Source organism: Anneissia japonica, unplaced genomic scaffold (assembly GCF_011630105.1).
Source record: "Anneissia japonica isolate Jap-2015-1 unplaced genomic scaffold, ASM1163010v1 scaffold287721_len753485_cov172, whole genome shotgun sequence".
Classification (NCBI taxonomy): Eukaryota; Metazoa; Echinodermata; class Crinoidea; order Comatulida; family Comatulidae; genus Anneissia; species Anneissia japonica.
This window is the reverse complement of record NW_022699480.1, coordinates 530,569-549,330: the sequence shown is the minus strand read 5'-3', so window position 1 is coordinate 549,330 and position 18,762 is coordinate 530,569. Positions and strand designations below refer to the sequence as shown.

The 18,762-nt window shown below is 33.8% G+C and overlaps 2 protein-coding genes across 10 annotated transcripts in view; one reads left to right on the top strand and one right to left on the bottom strand.

Annotated features, from left to right (window-relative positions):
- Positions 1–3,247, top strand: part of LOC117102979 (SET and MYND domain-containing protein 5-like) — a 20,721-nt gene extending 17,474 nt beyond the window's left edge. For both annotated transcript variants that reach the window (XM_033243435.1, XM_033243436.1), the window contains exons 10-11: positions 3–73; positions 1,014–3,247. In XM_033243435.1, coding sequence (XP_033099326.1) covers positions 3–73; positions 1,014–1,134 — 192 coding nt within the window. In that variant the 3' untranslated portion in view covers positions 1,135–3,247. The remainder of the gene's footprint in view (positions 1–2; positions 74–1,013) is intronic.
- Positions 1,877–18,762, bottom strand: part of LOC117102980 (nicotinamide/nicotinic acid mononucleotide adenylyltransferase 3-like) — a 20,827-nt gene continuing 3,941 nt past the window's right edge. For 2 of the 8 annotated variants that reach the window (XM_033243445.1, XM_033243438.1), the window contains exons 2-10: positions 13,136–13,224; positions 10,979–11,095; positions 10,584–10,698; positions 10,063–10,182; positions 7,977–8,089; positions 7,510–7,611; positions 6,423–6,481; positions 5,864–5,970; positions 1,877–4,141 (exon numbers count right to left, since the gene is read on the bottom strand). In XM_033243445.1, coding sequence (XP_033099336.1) covers positions 4,044–4,141; positions 5,864–5,970; positions 6,423–6,481; positions 7,510–7,611; positions 7,977–8,089; positions 10,063–10,182; positions 10,584–10,698; positions 10,979–11,065 — 801 coding nt within the window. In that variant the 5' untranslated portion in view covers positions 11,066–11,095; positions 13,136–13,224 and the 3' untranslated portion in view covers positions 1,877–4,043. Of the gene's footprint in view, positions 4,142–5,821; positions 5,971–6,422; positions 6,482–7,509; positions 7,612–7,976; positions 8,090–10,062; positions 10,183–10,583; positions 10,699–10,978; positions 11,096–13,135; positions 13,225–18,762 lie in introns of all 8 variants that reach the window. The other 6 variants (XM_033243442.1, XM_033243441.1, XM_033243440.1 and 3 more) reach the window with 6 other exon arrangements.

Below are 18,762 nucleotides of genomic sequence, written 5' to 3'. Positions count from 1 at the left end.
AGGAAATTACCATATGCTATCTTGATGAATGTTCAAGGCAAAGGAGTCGACATTCAAGACAGAACATCCTAAAGTAAGCAGCAATATTTCAGATGATTTTGATATGTGATAATATTCGCTCATAAATCTAAATTTTTGTTTAAAAAACAGAGGAGCCAACTGATCTCAGCACATCTTCTAGCCTTTATTAGATTTGAAATTGGTGCCCAAGATTAAACGCCTAAATCACTGATAGTATGACTTGGTGAATTAAAATTGGTGACAACAGGGAAGCCCTTTTGATGGTCTGTAATTTGTTGTGGTAGTCTGAGTTTACATTCGGTTTCGCCTACATGGCCGTTACTACATTTAGTTCAAAATAGTAGTGTGCTGTGACCAACTGGTCGGATACCCCCTGGTGCCCAGCTATCTCTCTAAAATATCTATAACCTCCAGCATATAAAAAGGAATCTCTGCAGTACTGTACTCCTTATTCCAAATCTTAGCTGTCACTGCATACTAGCTGTCACTGCATACTAGCTTAAGGTAGTTAGGGACTTCCTGGGTACGACATTAAACTCCATCCAGTCGAAGCGTCGGCGACTAAACTGAGAACCCTCTCAAATATGTCTTAGTGGCTGCTGAGGGGAGGGTGTTTATGGTCACCCAGCAGCAAGAAAAACCAATAGCTGAACAAAGGGCGGGTGAGCTCCTCGGAGTCAACGGCCAACCGTTAATTAGTTTAAGGAATAGTTTAGTATAATAGTTTAATATTTATTTTTTTTTTATATATATTTTTAATAATATAATAGTTTAGTCTCATTGTTATTGTTATTATGATTATTTTTATTTTATTTTATTGTTATTTGCTTTTTCTCAGTTGGCCTATATTATTTCTCTGTAAAGCGCATAGGGGCAATGTGCTCTATGCGCTATATAAATATAACATTATTACTAATGTCCCAGTTGATATTGTTTTGTCAGTAAAAATACAAACTCATGTTCTTTCATTTTGTTTAATTTTTCCATCATAGATCAAACTATCTGTTCGTTTGTGATTGCTCTAAGTGCCAACAACAATGTGATGACCCAGATCAGACAAGTAGTGAAGAGGAAGAATCATTGATGGACGAAGAAGTCGGATTGAGTTATTGACATCGTTTACAACCCATCAAACTTAGGGCAAATCACCCTGAAAAAATCTTTAAAATTAATAAATGTGATTATTATGATCAGGTTGCCTGCTTTTAGTCACTACTATGAGTATATTGTTTCCTTACATTTTTAACCCTAACTCACCAAAAATTGTTTAAAACTTTATTTGATAAGGAGTTTTGTTAACACCTTGGTTATTCTGTACCATCTTTAGATTCAGAATAACTTTTTTTGGAAATTGAAAGTGTACATTTATGTCACACCAAAAATTATCATCAAATTACCCAAGCCCTTTAGTTAGATGGTTTACTTCTCGACAGAAAATTTTAAACAATCCGACTATGGAGCGGCTATAATGCAATCACACAGGTCCACTGTTTTCAGCCTTTTCCGATACTTTAACTTGAGATATGAACCACATATTTGATCGCGTTTAAGACGATTTTTTGTATGCCGGGCGTATTTTAGTAGTAAATTTGCCTGTTACGGATGATCCGAACTTAATTTTAAAAAATGTGTATAATGCTGATGTCTTTTATAAAAAAAACATTATGAATGGCTCCAGGAATTTATTCGCACGGTTAATGTCAATCCTTAAGAGTTGGTAGCGATTTTGTGGAAACCCAGCTTTACTCGCATGCATCAGGTTTCGGTTGTTAGCATTCTTCTGATCGATTAAATAGTTTTACATAAAAACATGTCCTCGCAAACTTTTTGAAAATAAGAATATCCACAACATTTATAGCTAGGAATATAAAAAGTATAGTATTTATTCAATTCACAAAATAGAAGCTAAGCCCCATTATCACATCATGATTTAGGAAAGTAGATAAATTCAAATATATATATATAACTGCTTTTGAAAGAAGGGGAAAAAATTATTTAGAAAAACACTTCTACCAAATGCATCTAGACAAAAGAAAACTACTGTAATGTATAAAATGTATTTCTGTGGATAAAATAATTACATATTTCTATTAGGATATTTCATATCAACAACAATGTGTGTGGTTACAGGCCGTAAGCAAAACATGGTGTGCATAAAAATCTAAATATATTTTTTTCTAAAGAAGCAATGATTGTATACCATTACTGTGACACAAGCATGTACTTATATTTAAAAGTTTTTCAATAAGCAATGACAATAAACTAAATCTTTGAACAAAAATTCTAAATTTCCTTATTCACATATATAACATTTTTGTCTGAATACTTTCATTGTTTGACTCTTGACCTAAAATGGGTATGTCAACAAATATTAGGCGCAAGCATTACAATAATCAACCTAGTTCTCAATTTTGGTGTCGCAGATGATCGCATTGTGAGGATACTTCTGTGAACTTGCTCCAAAATGACAGAGAAAATGGATTTGTTAGTAGACATGCTGTGGAAACGCATTTTTAATTTGCAGGTGGTAATCACCTGGATGCAATTTTCCCAAAGTGCTGCAGCACATCCAGGCCAAACTTGGAATGCTGCAGTAATTAATTATGAATATGGCCCATATTTCTCGACTGTGATGCGATTCAGAGTGGTTCATGTGACATTATAGATTTCACTAGGTGTTTCCCAGAGTCACTTTGCACTGACAACAGCTTCCTACAGCCATAAACAAATAACCACATTGCTTTTCCTTTTTCTCTTCTGTATCTTATCTTCGGAAGCAGTTTGGTTTGCCAACCTCAAAGTTGGGATTTCAATTCTACCCTCAGGCTGTGCACTTCGCTTATGTCCTTGAGCAAGGCACTTTATCTGCATTGCTTTTCCCCACCTACAAGTATAAATGGGTACCTCTTACGGTTGTCTGCTACTGTGTCAATATGGCAGCAACACTTAACCTAAAGGATATATAAATACTTAATCGTTTCCATTAAAATTGTCCCATACACAACTAAATACTACATCTGCCATTATGCACTGCTGCACAAGCTCACCCAATTTCCACTGCCTCTGGGTAGGTCACAGAATAGATTAACCATGTTCAATAGCTCCAAATGATGATACAAAACAATCAAAACTACCCTTACAGAGGCTGAGAGTAATATCAAGAATACACATTAATGATGCACAATGGATTAATGATAGATAAAAAGGTTTGGACACTAGTCAGGCTGTTGTTAAATTATAACTAAAGCAGAATTCCTACAGTACAGTACTGAACATGAGCTTAATATTTATCTTCTACAAAATTAACAATAAATAATGTAAAATGTATTGCAATAATATAATTAAACATATAACAAATTTTTTTCGGTACACCATGTGTAAATAAAATAATATGGTTTTTATTAAGGTTAAAAAAAAAAAGGTAAAATATATCAATATAATTGATGAAATGTGCTACAAAGTTTTTAAAATATTTTACAGTGGACTCATTGCCTTTATAGCTCAAAGATGCACAAGGAATGTTCTTTAAACTTGAATTGCATAATTTGTTTACAATAAAACTAACTACTGTACAATACATTCATTGCAACATCCGTTTACATTTTGCTTTATGGAGGGGATTCCACCAAAGGCTATGTTTGCTTTATTTCAATTTTTCAGTTCAGAGAGTAGTAGAAAGATAGAAAAAGCTTGTTGAAAGTGTAAATGCCCACTGATCTAACAGATAGCAAATTTGGATTACACAACATCTGATTTTCAACATTTCTATTTATACCTCCATGTTCATACTGACATGTGCCTACAGTGCTGGTAGTACCGACAGATAGATGTACACTCAGTTTTTAATTAAATTTGAGAGTTTTTCATTATGCTCTCTGCTACCTTTAGTCATCAGTAAATGTCTGTGTAATCCAAACATACAATCATAGCATGACAACGGTTAGTCTTATAATAGCCTTAAATTACCAATACTGAACTCTAAAAAAACATTGTATCCATGGAAACAGAATTGGTTGGTAACTCTATTTGACAAAACCGTGCCACAACTTATACACAGGTAAAATGGTGATACACAAACAGCAGCATCCCAGTAATTCTGAAAAACAAAAAAAAATTTGGCCTACTTCACTTAGTACAAACGTTTTAGTTCTACTGTAGCTGTGTGTGTGTCAAGTTTAGCTAATATTGTATTACTGTGTCAATGTTAGGTATACTTCACATTTCAATCAGAGTGTGATAAGCCATTACAGTATTTAAATTTTAAAGACAGACTCCAAGAGGGGAAAACATTGTTGATATGTTATACAAATTATTATTCTGACATTGAAAGGGTGTCTGATGAAATAATTGGGAACAGATATGAATATCTGAAAATTGCTTTTAATTTTCAAAACTTCTTTGAATACCCATTTCCCCCTGCATGTATGGTGTTATATCCAATTCACAACAGAAAATCTACAGATATACCTGTTCCAATATTTGCCTCCAAGATCTGATTTAGAAAAAGCAGTAGTAATGTAGCAGTAATAGTAATGTATCACTGACAACAACAATGCTGAAAATCACCTGTTGTTTGATAGCTTTACTATTAATGGTTACACCACGCCATGACACTTAACCTATTTGGCATGTGCAGTTAAAAGTAGCAAAAGTTCCAAAATTGCTAATATATCTCGGAAACTTTACATGCCTCCTTAAGGTTTGTTTTTTACCGAGATATAGAGTTAGAAGGATATGCATTCCGACAACCAAAATATACTTGCTTGGAAAAATTGATTAATATTTAGTACATTTCTGTTAGAATATTTAGTTTGTATAGCATACCAACAGAGTGGAGTTGAATAGCTTGGTGGTTAAGATGCTTCCAGGGTCCTGAGTTCAATTCCTGTCATGGTAACAGGATTTTTTCTCATAACCACAACAACTCACTCCATATTATGTTTATCTTGGGACGGAATATGCCACTTAGAATTGGCATATCCAATTAATTCAACACAAAAAAAAAAAAATTTTGAAGCTTGGCTTTAAATTAAAATAAATGTACCAGTTAAATTGAGATACCGTATGAATTATGAAAATGATAAACAAAAACCAATATTCATCTAAAAATCTGTCATTTTGTAACTAACACAATAAACTAAAACCATCAATTTCTAATCACTACGAATCAGTGACGTACCTAGAAGACTTTGCTTGAGGGAAATTAAAGCATTAAGAGGTGTTTTTTAACTACTTGAGTACTGCAAGTTATTTGCTGAGAAAATTTCCTGTGGTAAGGTCATTTAGGGGTGCAATCACTTTTAGGGTCACCCTCAGCCCCCTAGGTACGCCAAAGCTGTGAATCCACATCCACCGATCTGGTATTTCTAGTACTGTATTCAACAGCTATCCAGAATGTATGGACCCATTAATCACCCTAGTGTGCATGCAGATGTAAAAACATTTGTATGGCTTGCCAATTCAATCAAATTATCCAAAATAGGGCAAAATTGAAGTGTAAATTTGCTGATAATTAAAAAAATTATTTATGTACTACTGTACTAGGTTCATTTATGAAATAAAATAACGTTAGAAAGAAAACATATATTTAGAGAAACAAGGATATAAATGTGCATGGAAATTGAGTACACTAATTGGTTCCTCAGCAATTGCAGTAAATAAAAAATCAATTAGTAAAATGTTCATGCAAAATTGCCCTCTTTTTTTCTTAACAGCAGTACATTGAATTAAGCAGTCAATCCAATCAACAGGCAAGCAGTTAATTAAAAAATTCAAAACAAAAACAGTTTTTAGTGATTACCATGGTGCCAAAAGCTGAACCTTTCAGAAGATGTTTATTTACTTTTATTCTTGTTGCTGTCCTTTTGGTAGAGCTCATTAGTCTTGATGTACTGAATAACACTCTCGGGAACAAGGTAGCGTATACTCTCATTCCGACTAAGAGCTCGTCTGTGAAGATCACACAGAAAAATGTTACTAGTCAAGGGGATCAGAAGTTTTCGCAAGCTTACATGAAATTTCCCCTACAGTAGTATATCTGTCACAACTTAGCCATTTATGCCTTTTGAATGAATCAAGGATTATATTCAGCTCGTTCAGCATAATTGTCAAGAATATTTAAGCACAACTGATGATAATGATAATGAAATATTCGTATTCGTGATTATTTTCATAAATTTGCAAAATCTACCTAATATTGTCAATTAAATAATGGTGATCAAAGGTTAGATATAATAGTATGAAATAATTTCATTTCAGAATAGACAATAAAATGTGAAATCCGAACAACTTAATTCCAAAATTGCATTTCAACTCTCTGTATAATTGTCACTTTCTGTATCAACACTGGGCCAAGACAGAAGTAACGTCGTTAAAACTCTATCTTCCCCTACATATTCTACCTTATCCTTGTTGAGCTTATTTCATTGTAGATCCATTCTGTCACTATTTGAATATTTTTCTGCAAAGAAAAAACAAATAAATTCATTCAAACACACAAAAGTAATTAGGCTTATCATTAATTTACCAATCATGGATATCATACAATATGCAAAAACAAGAGATACAGTATTTAGTTATATATTTATCTTTTCTATACACATGTAGATCATGTTTTTCATGGTATATAAATGGATCTAGACAAAACTCCCAAGGGATTTTGCATGACAAATGTCCAATAAACATAGGTTATTCATCAATTCAAAGAACATACATTTAGTTTTATTAAGTGATGATTAAGTAACACTTTAGGAAACTAACTATCTACATACATCCATCATTCTACGCTAAATCTGATTTGTAATAATGGACCAAGGATTGATTGCCATGGGACACCACTTACTATGGGAGAAGGGTTAGAGTTGCTATCTTGTTTATTGTTTGGGAGATAAGAGCAGAACCACCTATTATAGTGATCTCCTTAATAGGCCAACACATTGAAAAAGTTATCCACTGCAGTTTCAAGATAAACAGAAATGAAATCCTCCTTAGGCTCAAGACATACAGCTTTAGCATATCTTTGTTATGACCTAAATAAGAACTTTGATAGTGATCTGTGCATTAGGTCATACCATGCTGTTTTTAATGTGGCAGCTAAGAACATGGCAAGTCGAGTGGCAGAGCAGTAAGGTAGGGGCACCGCTAACTACAGCCTTAACATCGGCGCTGGTTCCAGCCAAGTCTTCTTGGATGACTTAAAATTGAGGTCCAGTGTACATATCTGGCTTAAGAGTAGTAGGGGTTACCCCGATGCTATGGTTCATTTCAACCCCTTCGTTGTGGAATGATGTAAATATTTAGCTACTAGAAGCACCTCTTTACGGAGGCTGAGGTAGTCACGTACCATGGCCATATCCAATGGGTTATTCTCCCACCTTTACCTTTGCATTTCTATAAACCGGCCACTGAGTCTTCACATTATCCTTATATCCAAAACACTAAACTCAATTCTATTTCATATTCATATTTCACAAAGACTAATACACTCACTGAATTCCTGTAGAGAACATCAGATTCATAGACAAACTTTTGAGGGTTTGATCCTTCACGAGTTATCACCACTATGCCATGTTTGCTCACGATATCCTCAACCTGTTGGTAACATAAACATGCAATAATAAGTTATAAAATTATATGAACAAGTTACATGAGATTGTTTCATAAGCTGGTACTGTGGAAAACTGATAAAAATGTATTTTTAAATATAGCTTATTGAAAATTAAGCACTTACACGATTCTTCGAAATGAGCATTGCAAAATTATTGTATTATTTAGGGGTATTTTTTGGGTGGTGGTATCATTAATTGGTGCTAAAAAATCATCATTAATATGTCTGTTTTCTTTTTAAATTTAATATTTTATTACTAATGTGCATTGTTTTTTTTATAAAGCATTCATGTTGTTATAAACACATGAGACATAATATTTTGAGATACAATATATTGTTGATTACTCACATCTTGGTCAGCCCAAAGTCCTGGAACAGCAAATGACTCCAGGAGATCAGCACCACATAGTAACTTCACTTGCAAATCACTGTCACTCTGATCTTGAGTTGTCTCAACATCTACTGTATTGAAGATTCAATCATTTTATTGTTTCATAAGCTATCAAGAGATGTTATCCACATAACAACTGTAGAAAGGTATCCAATCATGTTTCCATAAATCAATTACATATGAACAGTATAATATTGATTGCCAATTCAATGAAGTACTGAGAATATTGAGCAAGAAAGATGACGATAGGAGGATTGAGCAGTCAAGGGAAAGCATGAAGAACAGGATAGAAAGATTGAGCATAGTCGAATAGCACTGGGTATGGACTGGATTTCATGCTTCTACCAAGGCATCAATTCATAGAAGACTGGTGACGATAGTCTCTGGCAGTGACTTTAGAATGGTTAGACTAGACTAACTCTAACTTAAGATTGATAGAAAGACAGAAATATGATAAATTATGGAAAGTAGAGACAAAGTATAAATAGCCTATCATACTTAATAATATAGTCATGTAACTTTTAAATTATTTGTCATAAATAATTTATGTTTGTGTTAAGCTTGGTTTCCATGAAAATCGCTACATGCTATCGCTGACTCCTTTGGCGTTGCTGATTGGTTAGTTGAATCAGGGAGCATTCTAGATTGCATTGGGACAGCTATGCAGTGCAATGAGTGCAGAAAAAACTGTAGCGATTGTATGGAAACCAAGCTTCAGTATATTATTTTGTAGTAGTAATGCATAACATGACACAAAAGAAAACTAGCAGAAATTATAAAAATGTAAAATAATAATATATCCATGAAATATGACATTATAATTTAAGTTTTTTTAGAAAGGATAACAAATTTCTGCTACATTTGCATGGTATTATGAAAAAACTAAAACAGCAAGAAACAATAGTTTGAGAAAACAAAGAAAAAAGTTTTTGGAAAGAAAATTTGTATGAATTTAAGCAATAATAAATACTGTTAGGGATGTTTGAGCTCTGACAAGAACAAGAGGAAACAATTAAAATTTAATTAAATTGCCATTAGTTTCTTATAAATATTTGTTGTTAAATTACAGAATATTTTAGCTTAAAAACCAACAAAAATTACAGTAAGTAAAACATTCAATTGTCATTCAGAAATTCATTACTCATACCTGTACTCTATTGCTATACTGTATATGCAGGTATGTAGTCCTACAATATTTATACCAAATTGGAATGGCAACAACCTGGTTATTCATACATTTTGGAAATCAGAGTTTATAGCATTTCATTTTTTTTTTAGTGAAAAAAGCAATCATGCAAAATGTGTAACCATCTCAAATACAGGAAGTAAAATCGACCACAGGCATGGACAAAAATGCTGTGCCCCCAACCGTGAAAATCATGATCTATAAAATGCTTCCAGCACCAAATATACACTATACAGGAACAAAAAAATAATTCCTTAAAAATGCCTTGGGAATATGCATGATGCCTCAAACCACCAGTCGCACACTGTTTTTAGCTGTGATTGAATCTACGAGCTATGCTCCCTTGATAAGTTGTATTATAGCAACACATATAGCTGTAATAAATTACACACTGACATATTTGAAATTGATCAGATAATAACAATAACAGCAGCAATAATCAACAATAAAACAACATCAAAATAATAAATAAAGTAAACACAACAATAATAGCAACAATACCAATAACAATTATTAATAATTATGAGAACTGCATATGATATTAATACATCGTTACATACAATATGTAGCCAACATTACACCCTTAATTGAATGAAAGGTAGTACTGTAGTCGGAAAATTTAATTGTATATTAACATGAATTGAGTGTAAATTTATCAATCACACTTTTTTAGGTGTGTGCATAAATAAATCAAAATATACATTTATGACAATCATGCTGAAACTTCAGTTGGTAAACAGCAACAAAAAGAACAGCTGTGAAACATAAGCACATGCAGGTTAAAGGCAGTAATTATGCAGGTTTAGGGAACTCACTATGAAGCGTATTATTGATTGGATGGTGTACAATAAACAGTACCTTGAGAATGTACACAACGTTTCGTTTTAGTCAATGTAGGCATGTTTGTCAACTGGATCGGCTTGTAACGACCTCGTAGCCGTTGTGATGTCCTTGCATTATTTTCCCCATAGTTGATATCTTGTAAGATTGCAGTAATAGAGACAATAATCAACATTAGGAAACTTTACCAATGTTCACAATACAAGAAATATACTTACATGACTATGACAGTTAAATGAAATCACTGTCATGATTATTGTGATTGTCATTCATCACTGTCATTATGTGACAAAAAGAAGAACAATAACTCTGAGTATCAGCTTTTTCATAAACAAAAATGAAGCTCTCCTCACTTTATGGACAATACAGACTCACTTGTATTCACCTAACAAATAGTTTTTCACCAATCAAATCAGCAATGACCTCAGCAATGCCATAAAGGACAGAAAACTGTTGGACATTGTTGTCGAAGACATCTTGGCTACAGCCCAACGAGTGTGTGATATAAAATAATATCTACTTTGGTTATTTGTACTGACCTTGGGAACCTGTGCACTGGTCGTTGTCTTGTCTCCGTCTCTTTACACCTCTCACCTGCACACCTTTACATGCATTATAATTAGCAAGTGCTGCTTTCTGATGATGTGTTAATACCTGTTAAGATGACAACATGAAAATGTTAATAATGTAAATTGTCCCATACTATAAGAAGATACACGATGACTATCTTTATAATCAATGGCAAAACAAGAAGCTAAGAGATACATACTGTGGCTGTTAGATCACTTTAAAAAAAACGATGTTTCAACATATATTCATTAGTTCCGTGGAGGAATTTGGAAATACTTTTATAGTACTTATTTTTACAATTGTGTTATGACCTTTTTGAAAAATTTAATTAACTTTCATAATTGGTTGTGCATGTAAAGAGTACCTTCATTGTTGGATGCCATTGGTTCTGCTCACATTCCCACGAATCAACTGTTATCCAATCAGATGTCTGCAGAGCTAAGCGACACATCTCTAGTCGATGTTTACTTTCAATTAAATCCTAAAAGATAATTTGAAACACATTGTCAAAAATAATCAAAAAGAAAAGTCAAATAATACTGAAACTAAAACCACAATTGCACTGAACTTTAAAAAGGAAAGATTTTACCGAAACCGTGGGTAACATTCCAATGGGTAAATCTTACTGCTGCCCATACATGGATCTTTGGAGTCAGTTAGTTTTGCGAGAGACAGTAAACTAACCAAAACATGAAAAAACTATTGAGGGTGTTGATCCATGACCTTTACTTCTGCGGAAAAAGTTTGAACTCCAGGTCATGGTAATCTTACCCATAGATGATAACACAACAGAGACCAGTGCAGGCCGGAAAGGTCATCCATTGAGTAACGCTTGAATGACTTGTGGTAGTTTAACCGAGACATGCTATTCGCATTGACTTGCACTCTGGTTGATAAAACTGACATTTTTACTGCAAACAATCCACTCAATCAAACTACCCTAATTGTTCATCTTGGTAAACAATCCTGAGCGGCAAGTTTTCTGGGCTGTTCACACAGTACTAGACTAATCAGTGGCGGATCCAGGAATTTGAAATAGAGGTGGCCCAGGGAAGGATTTTGACAGATGGAGGGTCTACACCACCTCAGCCCCACCATGGTTGGGGCAGAGGTTTGAAAATTTATGATTATGACCTCTAGATTGCCGGAATATGCACTCTCAGACTTTTATTATTTGAAAATAAAGTTCTTTTTTTTTTCTCCAATTTTTTACAATTTTGAAACATTTAGGGGGCACGGGCTGGCTGGCCCCTCCCCCCACCCCACTTGCGTCCGCCACTGATAATTATGGTAAAGCTAACCAGCATCTTGGTTAGTCTTAACGAAAAAAATTCAGAGCATTTGCAGCTTAATAATCATATAAAACAAAAGATAATATATTATTAACAAGACAAAAAAAACTAAATAAAATAAGTTTCTTACAATAATCTTTTGCAACTCTCACTTATAAAAAGCATTAAAATAATTATTTATGAACATTAATTGACTAACCAGTCATTGAGATGCAGCGGGGTCATTCCGTGCCAACTCAACAAATTTTCAGGAAATCATGGCTGGGTACCGTCTCAGATTTTTTTGAAACTCGCATATAATGTGCACCAACATGTCTGACGAACAAACCCAAAATTTGACTTGCCAATTCCAAGTCATTTAGAAGTTACAGCCATTTGAAATTTTAGGGTCATACCCCTTTTTAGCTATCAATTATGACATATTTGTAAAGTTGCATTTTCACTTAGCCATATCTTCAAATAGAATAAAGATAATTAACTGAAAATTGATATTTAGACTAACTTTTGGTTGTAGAACAGGAATATGACATGACTTTTGGTATAACGGACCCCGTTACGAAAATATTGGTTCATAAACACCCTAACTTATTTGGTTGCGTAATTTTTCTTCCATTTTTAGACCCCATTAAAATACCCAAATCAGTTATTAAATGGGTCTTATGCAACAAATTATTAATATATAGCTGGAAATGTTTCACCACAAAAAATTGCGGATTTTTAACTTATCATTTTAGTGGGTAATCGTAGGTCAAAAGGTCATTCGGGACAAAAAATGTACAAAAATGTCTCATTTTCATGGGGACCTTTGACCCTGTGGGCAAGTACGCTTGTTGTTAAAACTTGCACCATCAATTAATTTACATATGATGATCAGATGTTCCAAATATCAGCTTGGTGTCTTTATCCCTTCATGTTTAAAAAGCGATTTGAAAAGGGGTATATTTTTCAATTTGCGACAGTATCAGTGCGTAAATGTGATTTGAAATCATCAATATTTGCAGTCGGCGGGTTCGCTATAAACAAAATAAAAACAGTCTTGGCTAATAAACAATACAGTACATGCATGTTCAAACAAGTTCTCAGTAATGTTATTACTTTCTTAGATAAGAAATTTTGCAAACCTTTGTTTACTATATGGCCAGTTTGGTCACTGGTCCCAAAAAAAGCAAAAGTGTACTATAGCTGATTATCAATCAAATAAATTGTGAATTATTGTTAAAGAAAAGTACCTTTTTTCCATATGCATCATTTACAGGTGAAATAATTCCTCCTAAAACTTGGTATTTTCCTGTGCGATGTAAGTAATCTCTTGCAATTTCTAAAAATGAAAAAAGATAGTCAACATTGTAACTCTGTATTATTTATTCCAGTACAGATTCTAGACTTGTACAGATGGTGTATAGCAGTTCCTGATACCAACACACTTCAGCCGAGGGATGTTAAACACCAATAAGAGATCTGTGTCAACATTTTAAAACATTTCTTTTTAACAATAAGAATAAATTGAGATTAATTTCTTCATTTTTGTTTATTAGAGATTCATATAATTTATCAAAAATACAGGTTCACTATGGAGGTCTATCTACTGTAGGTGTTCAAATACCAATCAGAAGACTATTGAAAATACCTTTTTTTTCTTTTAATGGAATCAGTCCATCATAATTCTTTTAGCATTTTGTATTTTCTATTTTTTAAATACAATATTTAATTGAGATAAATTCTATTATACTTATATATTTAAAAAAATACATTAACAACAATTAAAATAAAGCACCAAACAATCTGTGCATAGCCCAACAGTGGTAATCTGAAGCAACATTTTTTAAATGCTAAAAATGCTTCTAAGGACATTCTGATCACAGGTCTCACACTTTTTCTAGCACTGATTGTAGCATGTTTTCCTAACAATCCAGGAGCTTCATTTAGCTAGTTTTCAGGTATGTTAACTTGAGCATCAAAACCTTGTATTTGAGTCTTTTTTACCATAATGTCTTTATACATTGAGCCGAGGTACATGTATGTCATATAATGGTAATTAATTACATGTAATTAATTATTATTTAATAAATATAGGATTGAATTTTACTGAGTTTCACGATTCTTTTTTTGTCCTTGTATGCTTTCAAATGCCTTTATTTTATTGAAATATGTCTAAAACAAAGAAGTTAAAGCAGTTTTTGATCACTCTTCATGAAAAAGGTCACATAATTTCTAATTGTCCATTGGGTTTAAAGGACCAAAATTAGGCATAGTTAATAATTTCTTAAATTCTGCAACTCTGTTGATATTTGATGGAGGATTATAATCATGGTATCAATGTGATGCTACATTAATGCTCTTTCAAATGTAGGCACCACATGATAAATACAAAGTTGAATAAAAAAAAAAAAAAAAAAAACTAATTTTTATAGTATCATAAAAAACTTTATTTGAGAAAAATTGAGCCACTGGTTATGGTTTTATAAGCATTTGAAGTTTCTGAGCGCATGTATTGCAAGTTGCATGTTAACAATAATATTTCTGTCACTTTTTGCCATATATTTCTGTTAATTTGTGTAAATGCTAAAAAATAATGTACATTCTGATTGTAAATTTTTACTGCAAATTACATTGGTTATGTAGCTTTAATACACAACACAAAAATTTATAAATTTTTCAAATGACTTTTGACCCACAATTCCAAAACTGAAATTCAGAAAAAAAAATGAAAATAAATAAATAAATTTAAAGAAATAAATAAATAAAAAAAGTCTTTTTGTGCTTGCAAGCCTTGTCGCATTCTCAGTGTAATTGCATTGTCCAACAAAATGTTGGCGCAATTTGTAACGAGATTTAATGGTGTATAAAATTTCGCTATAAAATACTAAAAACTATACATAAATATAGATATGACAAAATTATTACCAGAATTAATCTGGAAGTAAAACCGCAAGCAACCTGGTATTTCTGAGTCTAAGTTTCAGGGCTGGAAATAATAATTACTAAATTAAGTTACACAAATGAAAAATAAAACTACTACCAGTGGTAATCTAGAAGTTAAACTATCCCCGGACACCATCCCGTTGTTTTTGAATCTAGGTTTCGGGGCTAGAAATAATGATTACTGAATTAGGTTACATACTGTAAATGAAAAATAAAATTACAGCCAGTAAATAGTAATTACTCATGAAAGCGAGTATGACAAATGAGAGCTACAATGAATATTTTTCTACAATTTCCTTAACACCGATTTTTTTTCTATTTTAGGTTTCAATCAACGATAAGATCTCCATAGAAGAAATCTACTGCTACTGTAATCCACAAACCCCCTGATTGTCATCAACAACATCCTCGTCGTACGTTTCACTTTCAAGCGGTTTCCAGTAGTCAATGACATACTGGATTTTTTTCTTGTTAAAAGATTCTACTCGTTGAAAGTACATTACTGTCTTCTTTTCTTCTTCATCATAGAATGTGTAACCAATATTTTCGTCAACCAGTCTACCTTCAATTATGATGTCCATCATTTCCTTCTGTTTGGGAAAATTAGCCGTTGTTCTCTTCCCTTTTTTCAGCCGATTAAAGAATTTTCTGTGGTCCTTTCTGAATTTTCACTTCATACCGATGTCTTATCTCATCCTCAAGTGCCTTTTGAGTCTCTCGCTTGAACACTCTATCCTTGCGTGCAAACTGCCTTGCTTTCGTCATCAATTTCTCATGGTCTTCCTCATTCATATCCATCAGGTAGTTAACAGCATGGTTCTTCCTGGCCCTAATAACGCATGAAATGTAGTCAACAGTTGCATTTGTTTTTAATGCCTTTATTGCTGCAAAGGCGGATCTAAGAGCCGGGCCGGGGGGGTGGAGTGGTGAATAGGGTGGCTAGCCACCCCCCTCGGTGACCTCAAAAAAAAAAAAATGGTCACTCGTCTTGTGTGTGTACTTCTCATGTATACATGTTACATGTAGTAGGCTACTCTCGTAAAACATACACTTTCTATTTTAAGCTTAACAAGTACTACCAGTACCAGTACCAGTAGTGGTGATGTGATGACGATGAATTTTACTATATAAAAGTGTCATTTCCGGTCATCTAGAGCTACTATTTCCGAAAAATGGTTGGACCTGAGGGGGGTGTGGGCTCACATAATGTCTCCTCCCCCTTCACCTTTCGAAACAGATCTGCACCCTTGTCAAAACCACGTCTCCCTCCCACTTCATGCTTTGCAAATCGCATTATCCACCCCCCCATTGCTAAATCCTAGATCCGCCACTGTGCTGAGAACATACCCATAACTTCTTCTGCATAAATGTTATGGACCTTGGCTGACCTTGTTTTTTCCTTTAACTTCTCATCAATATTCAATGAGAAGTAGTTTATTGGCGATTCAGTACTGTAACAGTTTGCTTGAAGCAATCAGACAGTATTGAGGTAAACAAAATCTTGTTGTCTGGCAATGTGCCCAGACAATCCCCTCATAATATTATTATAATAATAATTATTTAAATACAGAAAAACCATGGCCATCTCATTCCCAAAACAGTCAACACTGCCACTGCTGAATATTGCCAATGGATTTCTTTACCAAATCGAATGCAACGAAATGGTGAAGTTCTGATGTTTCATCGTTGTAGAAATATTTCATGCTTGGCCCAGTAATGGCTGAAACAATCACTCATAAAACTTGAAGTTCGACTTTTACCTCTTTCCTGGAAAAGTCCAAATGAACTGCTGATCTGAGTTTAGTTGATTTCAGCTGTTTGTCAGCAAAGAACTTTGTGAAAAACTATTCATGCTCTAGCAAAATTCGAGAAATCGGATGTGTGATATGCATGCGTACACCTCTAAATCTTGGCAGGATATTGTTAGGGAGATTTGCACTCTGCAATCTGGATTGCTGGATGTTTGTTTGCCACTTCTCTTCAACTGCTCTTATTGTTGAATCATTTACAGCACACCTATCCGTCATAGAATTACAGATATTGTTTTGTATATTTTTTTCAACTTCGTCTGAGCTGGACTCGTGCACAAGACTATGAATTTGTGCTAATCGCTTGATTGACCTGGTGATATGACTGGTGTAGTCCATTGCCGTTCCCCCCCGGTAACTTATCAAGCACTACAACTCTTTATCGGAAGTGCTTATGTAGATTTCATTGAATATGAACTCCTTCTTGAGTGGTTGCATTGAAGCCTATAGTGGTGTCATGTGATTTCAATGCATTTTCAGCGACCATCAGGTCACTTACAATGTCAAGTTCTCTTGCAATACACTCAACTGTTGAATTTTGTGGAATGTTGCTTAACTTTGCACCAAACCACCAGCCAACCCTTTCTATCAAAAGAGGCACCCTTTCCGTGGTTACCCCGCAATCCAAGATGAAGTCAACAAGTAACCTTGCCTTACAACCGATGATTTTCCTATCTTCTCTGCAGTCGACATTGTCGTCCTTCATCAGTATATGCGATTCCTCCTGCAGCTGCAAAACTCGATCTTCAATTACTAATTCACTATTCTCGTTTTCTTTTATTTTTCTTTTCAGCTCCTTGTTTTCTTCTGCAATCCTGTGAAACTTCACCTTTGATGGACGGATTTTAATGAAATTTGCAAAAACTGATAACTTTTATATGTTGATCGATTTCAGAAAAATCAAAATGGTATACTACTTCGATTCCTGAAGAAAATGTCTTAACCAGTCAAAAAGCATTTTATATGAATATTTTCTTAAGGCCTTTGTTGACAAAAACATGCTTGGCTGAACTGGGTTAATGAAACTAATTGAAGTGTGTGGTGCCTATCAAATGGTACTAGCTGCAAAGAAATTCCTTGAATTTGAATTTTCTGGTCACGTAGCTATAAAATACCTCTTCCTAAAAAAGGCCAACTTGAGATTCACCCTCAATTGATTTATTAACCTCCCTCACTCAGCACTGCCACAGCATGCTACTAGGCCTACACACCTAGGCTAGCCTAGGCCCATGCCTAGGCTAGCTAGGTAGTTACGAAGAAATGGGCAGGTCCAGGCCTGGTAACAGGTCAAAATGGCAATAAGTCAAAATGGCAATGACCAAAACGACATAAAACCAAAACGGCAACACTTTTAGACGAGAACGGCAATGGACAAAAACGGCAATAAGTCAAAACGGCAAGACCAAAACGGCAATAAGTCAAAACGGCAATAAACCAAAACGGTAACACTTCCAGAATGACACTGTATGGTAATTGGCAAAATGGCTAAATAAAATACTACTTGGCTAAATTATTATTATTAATGCTGTTCTTCTTTCACGTTTTTTACTTCTATGACAATTTAGCCTCATTTTCACCATATTTTTCTGCACTTTCATGCGTATAATTGGTTTTATGTAGTGTCACATTGGAATTAAGTTTTACTTCTTATAGACAACTTTCATAGACCATCCTTGCATCATCTTATATTGTAATATTTTTTTGTCCAGTTTTGTGGAAATTTTATCTGTTTTGTACAATGTTTTGATGATGAGTAATAATAAACTGAACTGATGATACCAAAATAAATATTAAATCAGAATGGTTAATTTGATTTGAGTTGTACTTTTTAATGTTGTTATATTAGTAACAGCAGTTAAAATAAAACTATCAAACCAAGGTAAATACGAGTTAACAGCACCTTAAAGTTCATAAATAAGGTGCGAAATCAAGAGGGGTTTTTAAAGGTACAACGCCCATGGAACGTTACTTTCAATAACCTTTTAAAAAAAGGCGTTTTAAGTAAACTATTGTTGATTCAATGATTCAATTATTATAGACCAGGCTATAATTGAGATAGGTGCCACTTGGAGAGGTAGAAATTCTCATATGGTTTTTCTAGACCAGTTTTTTATGGGGAATCAGAA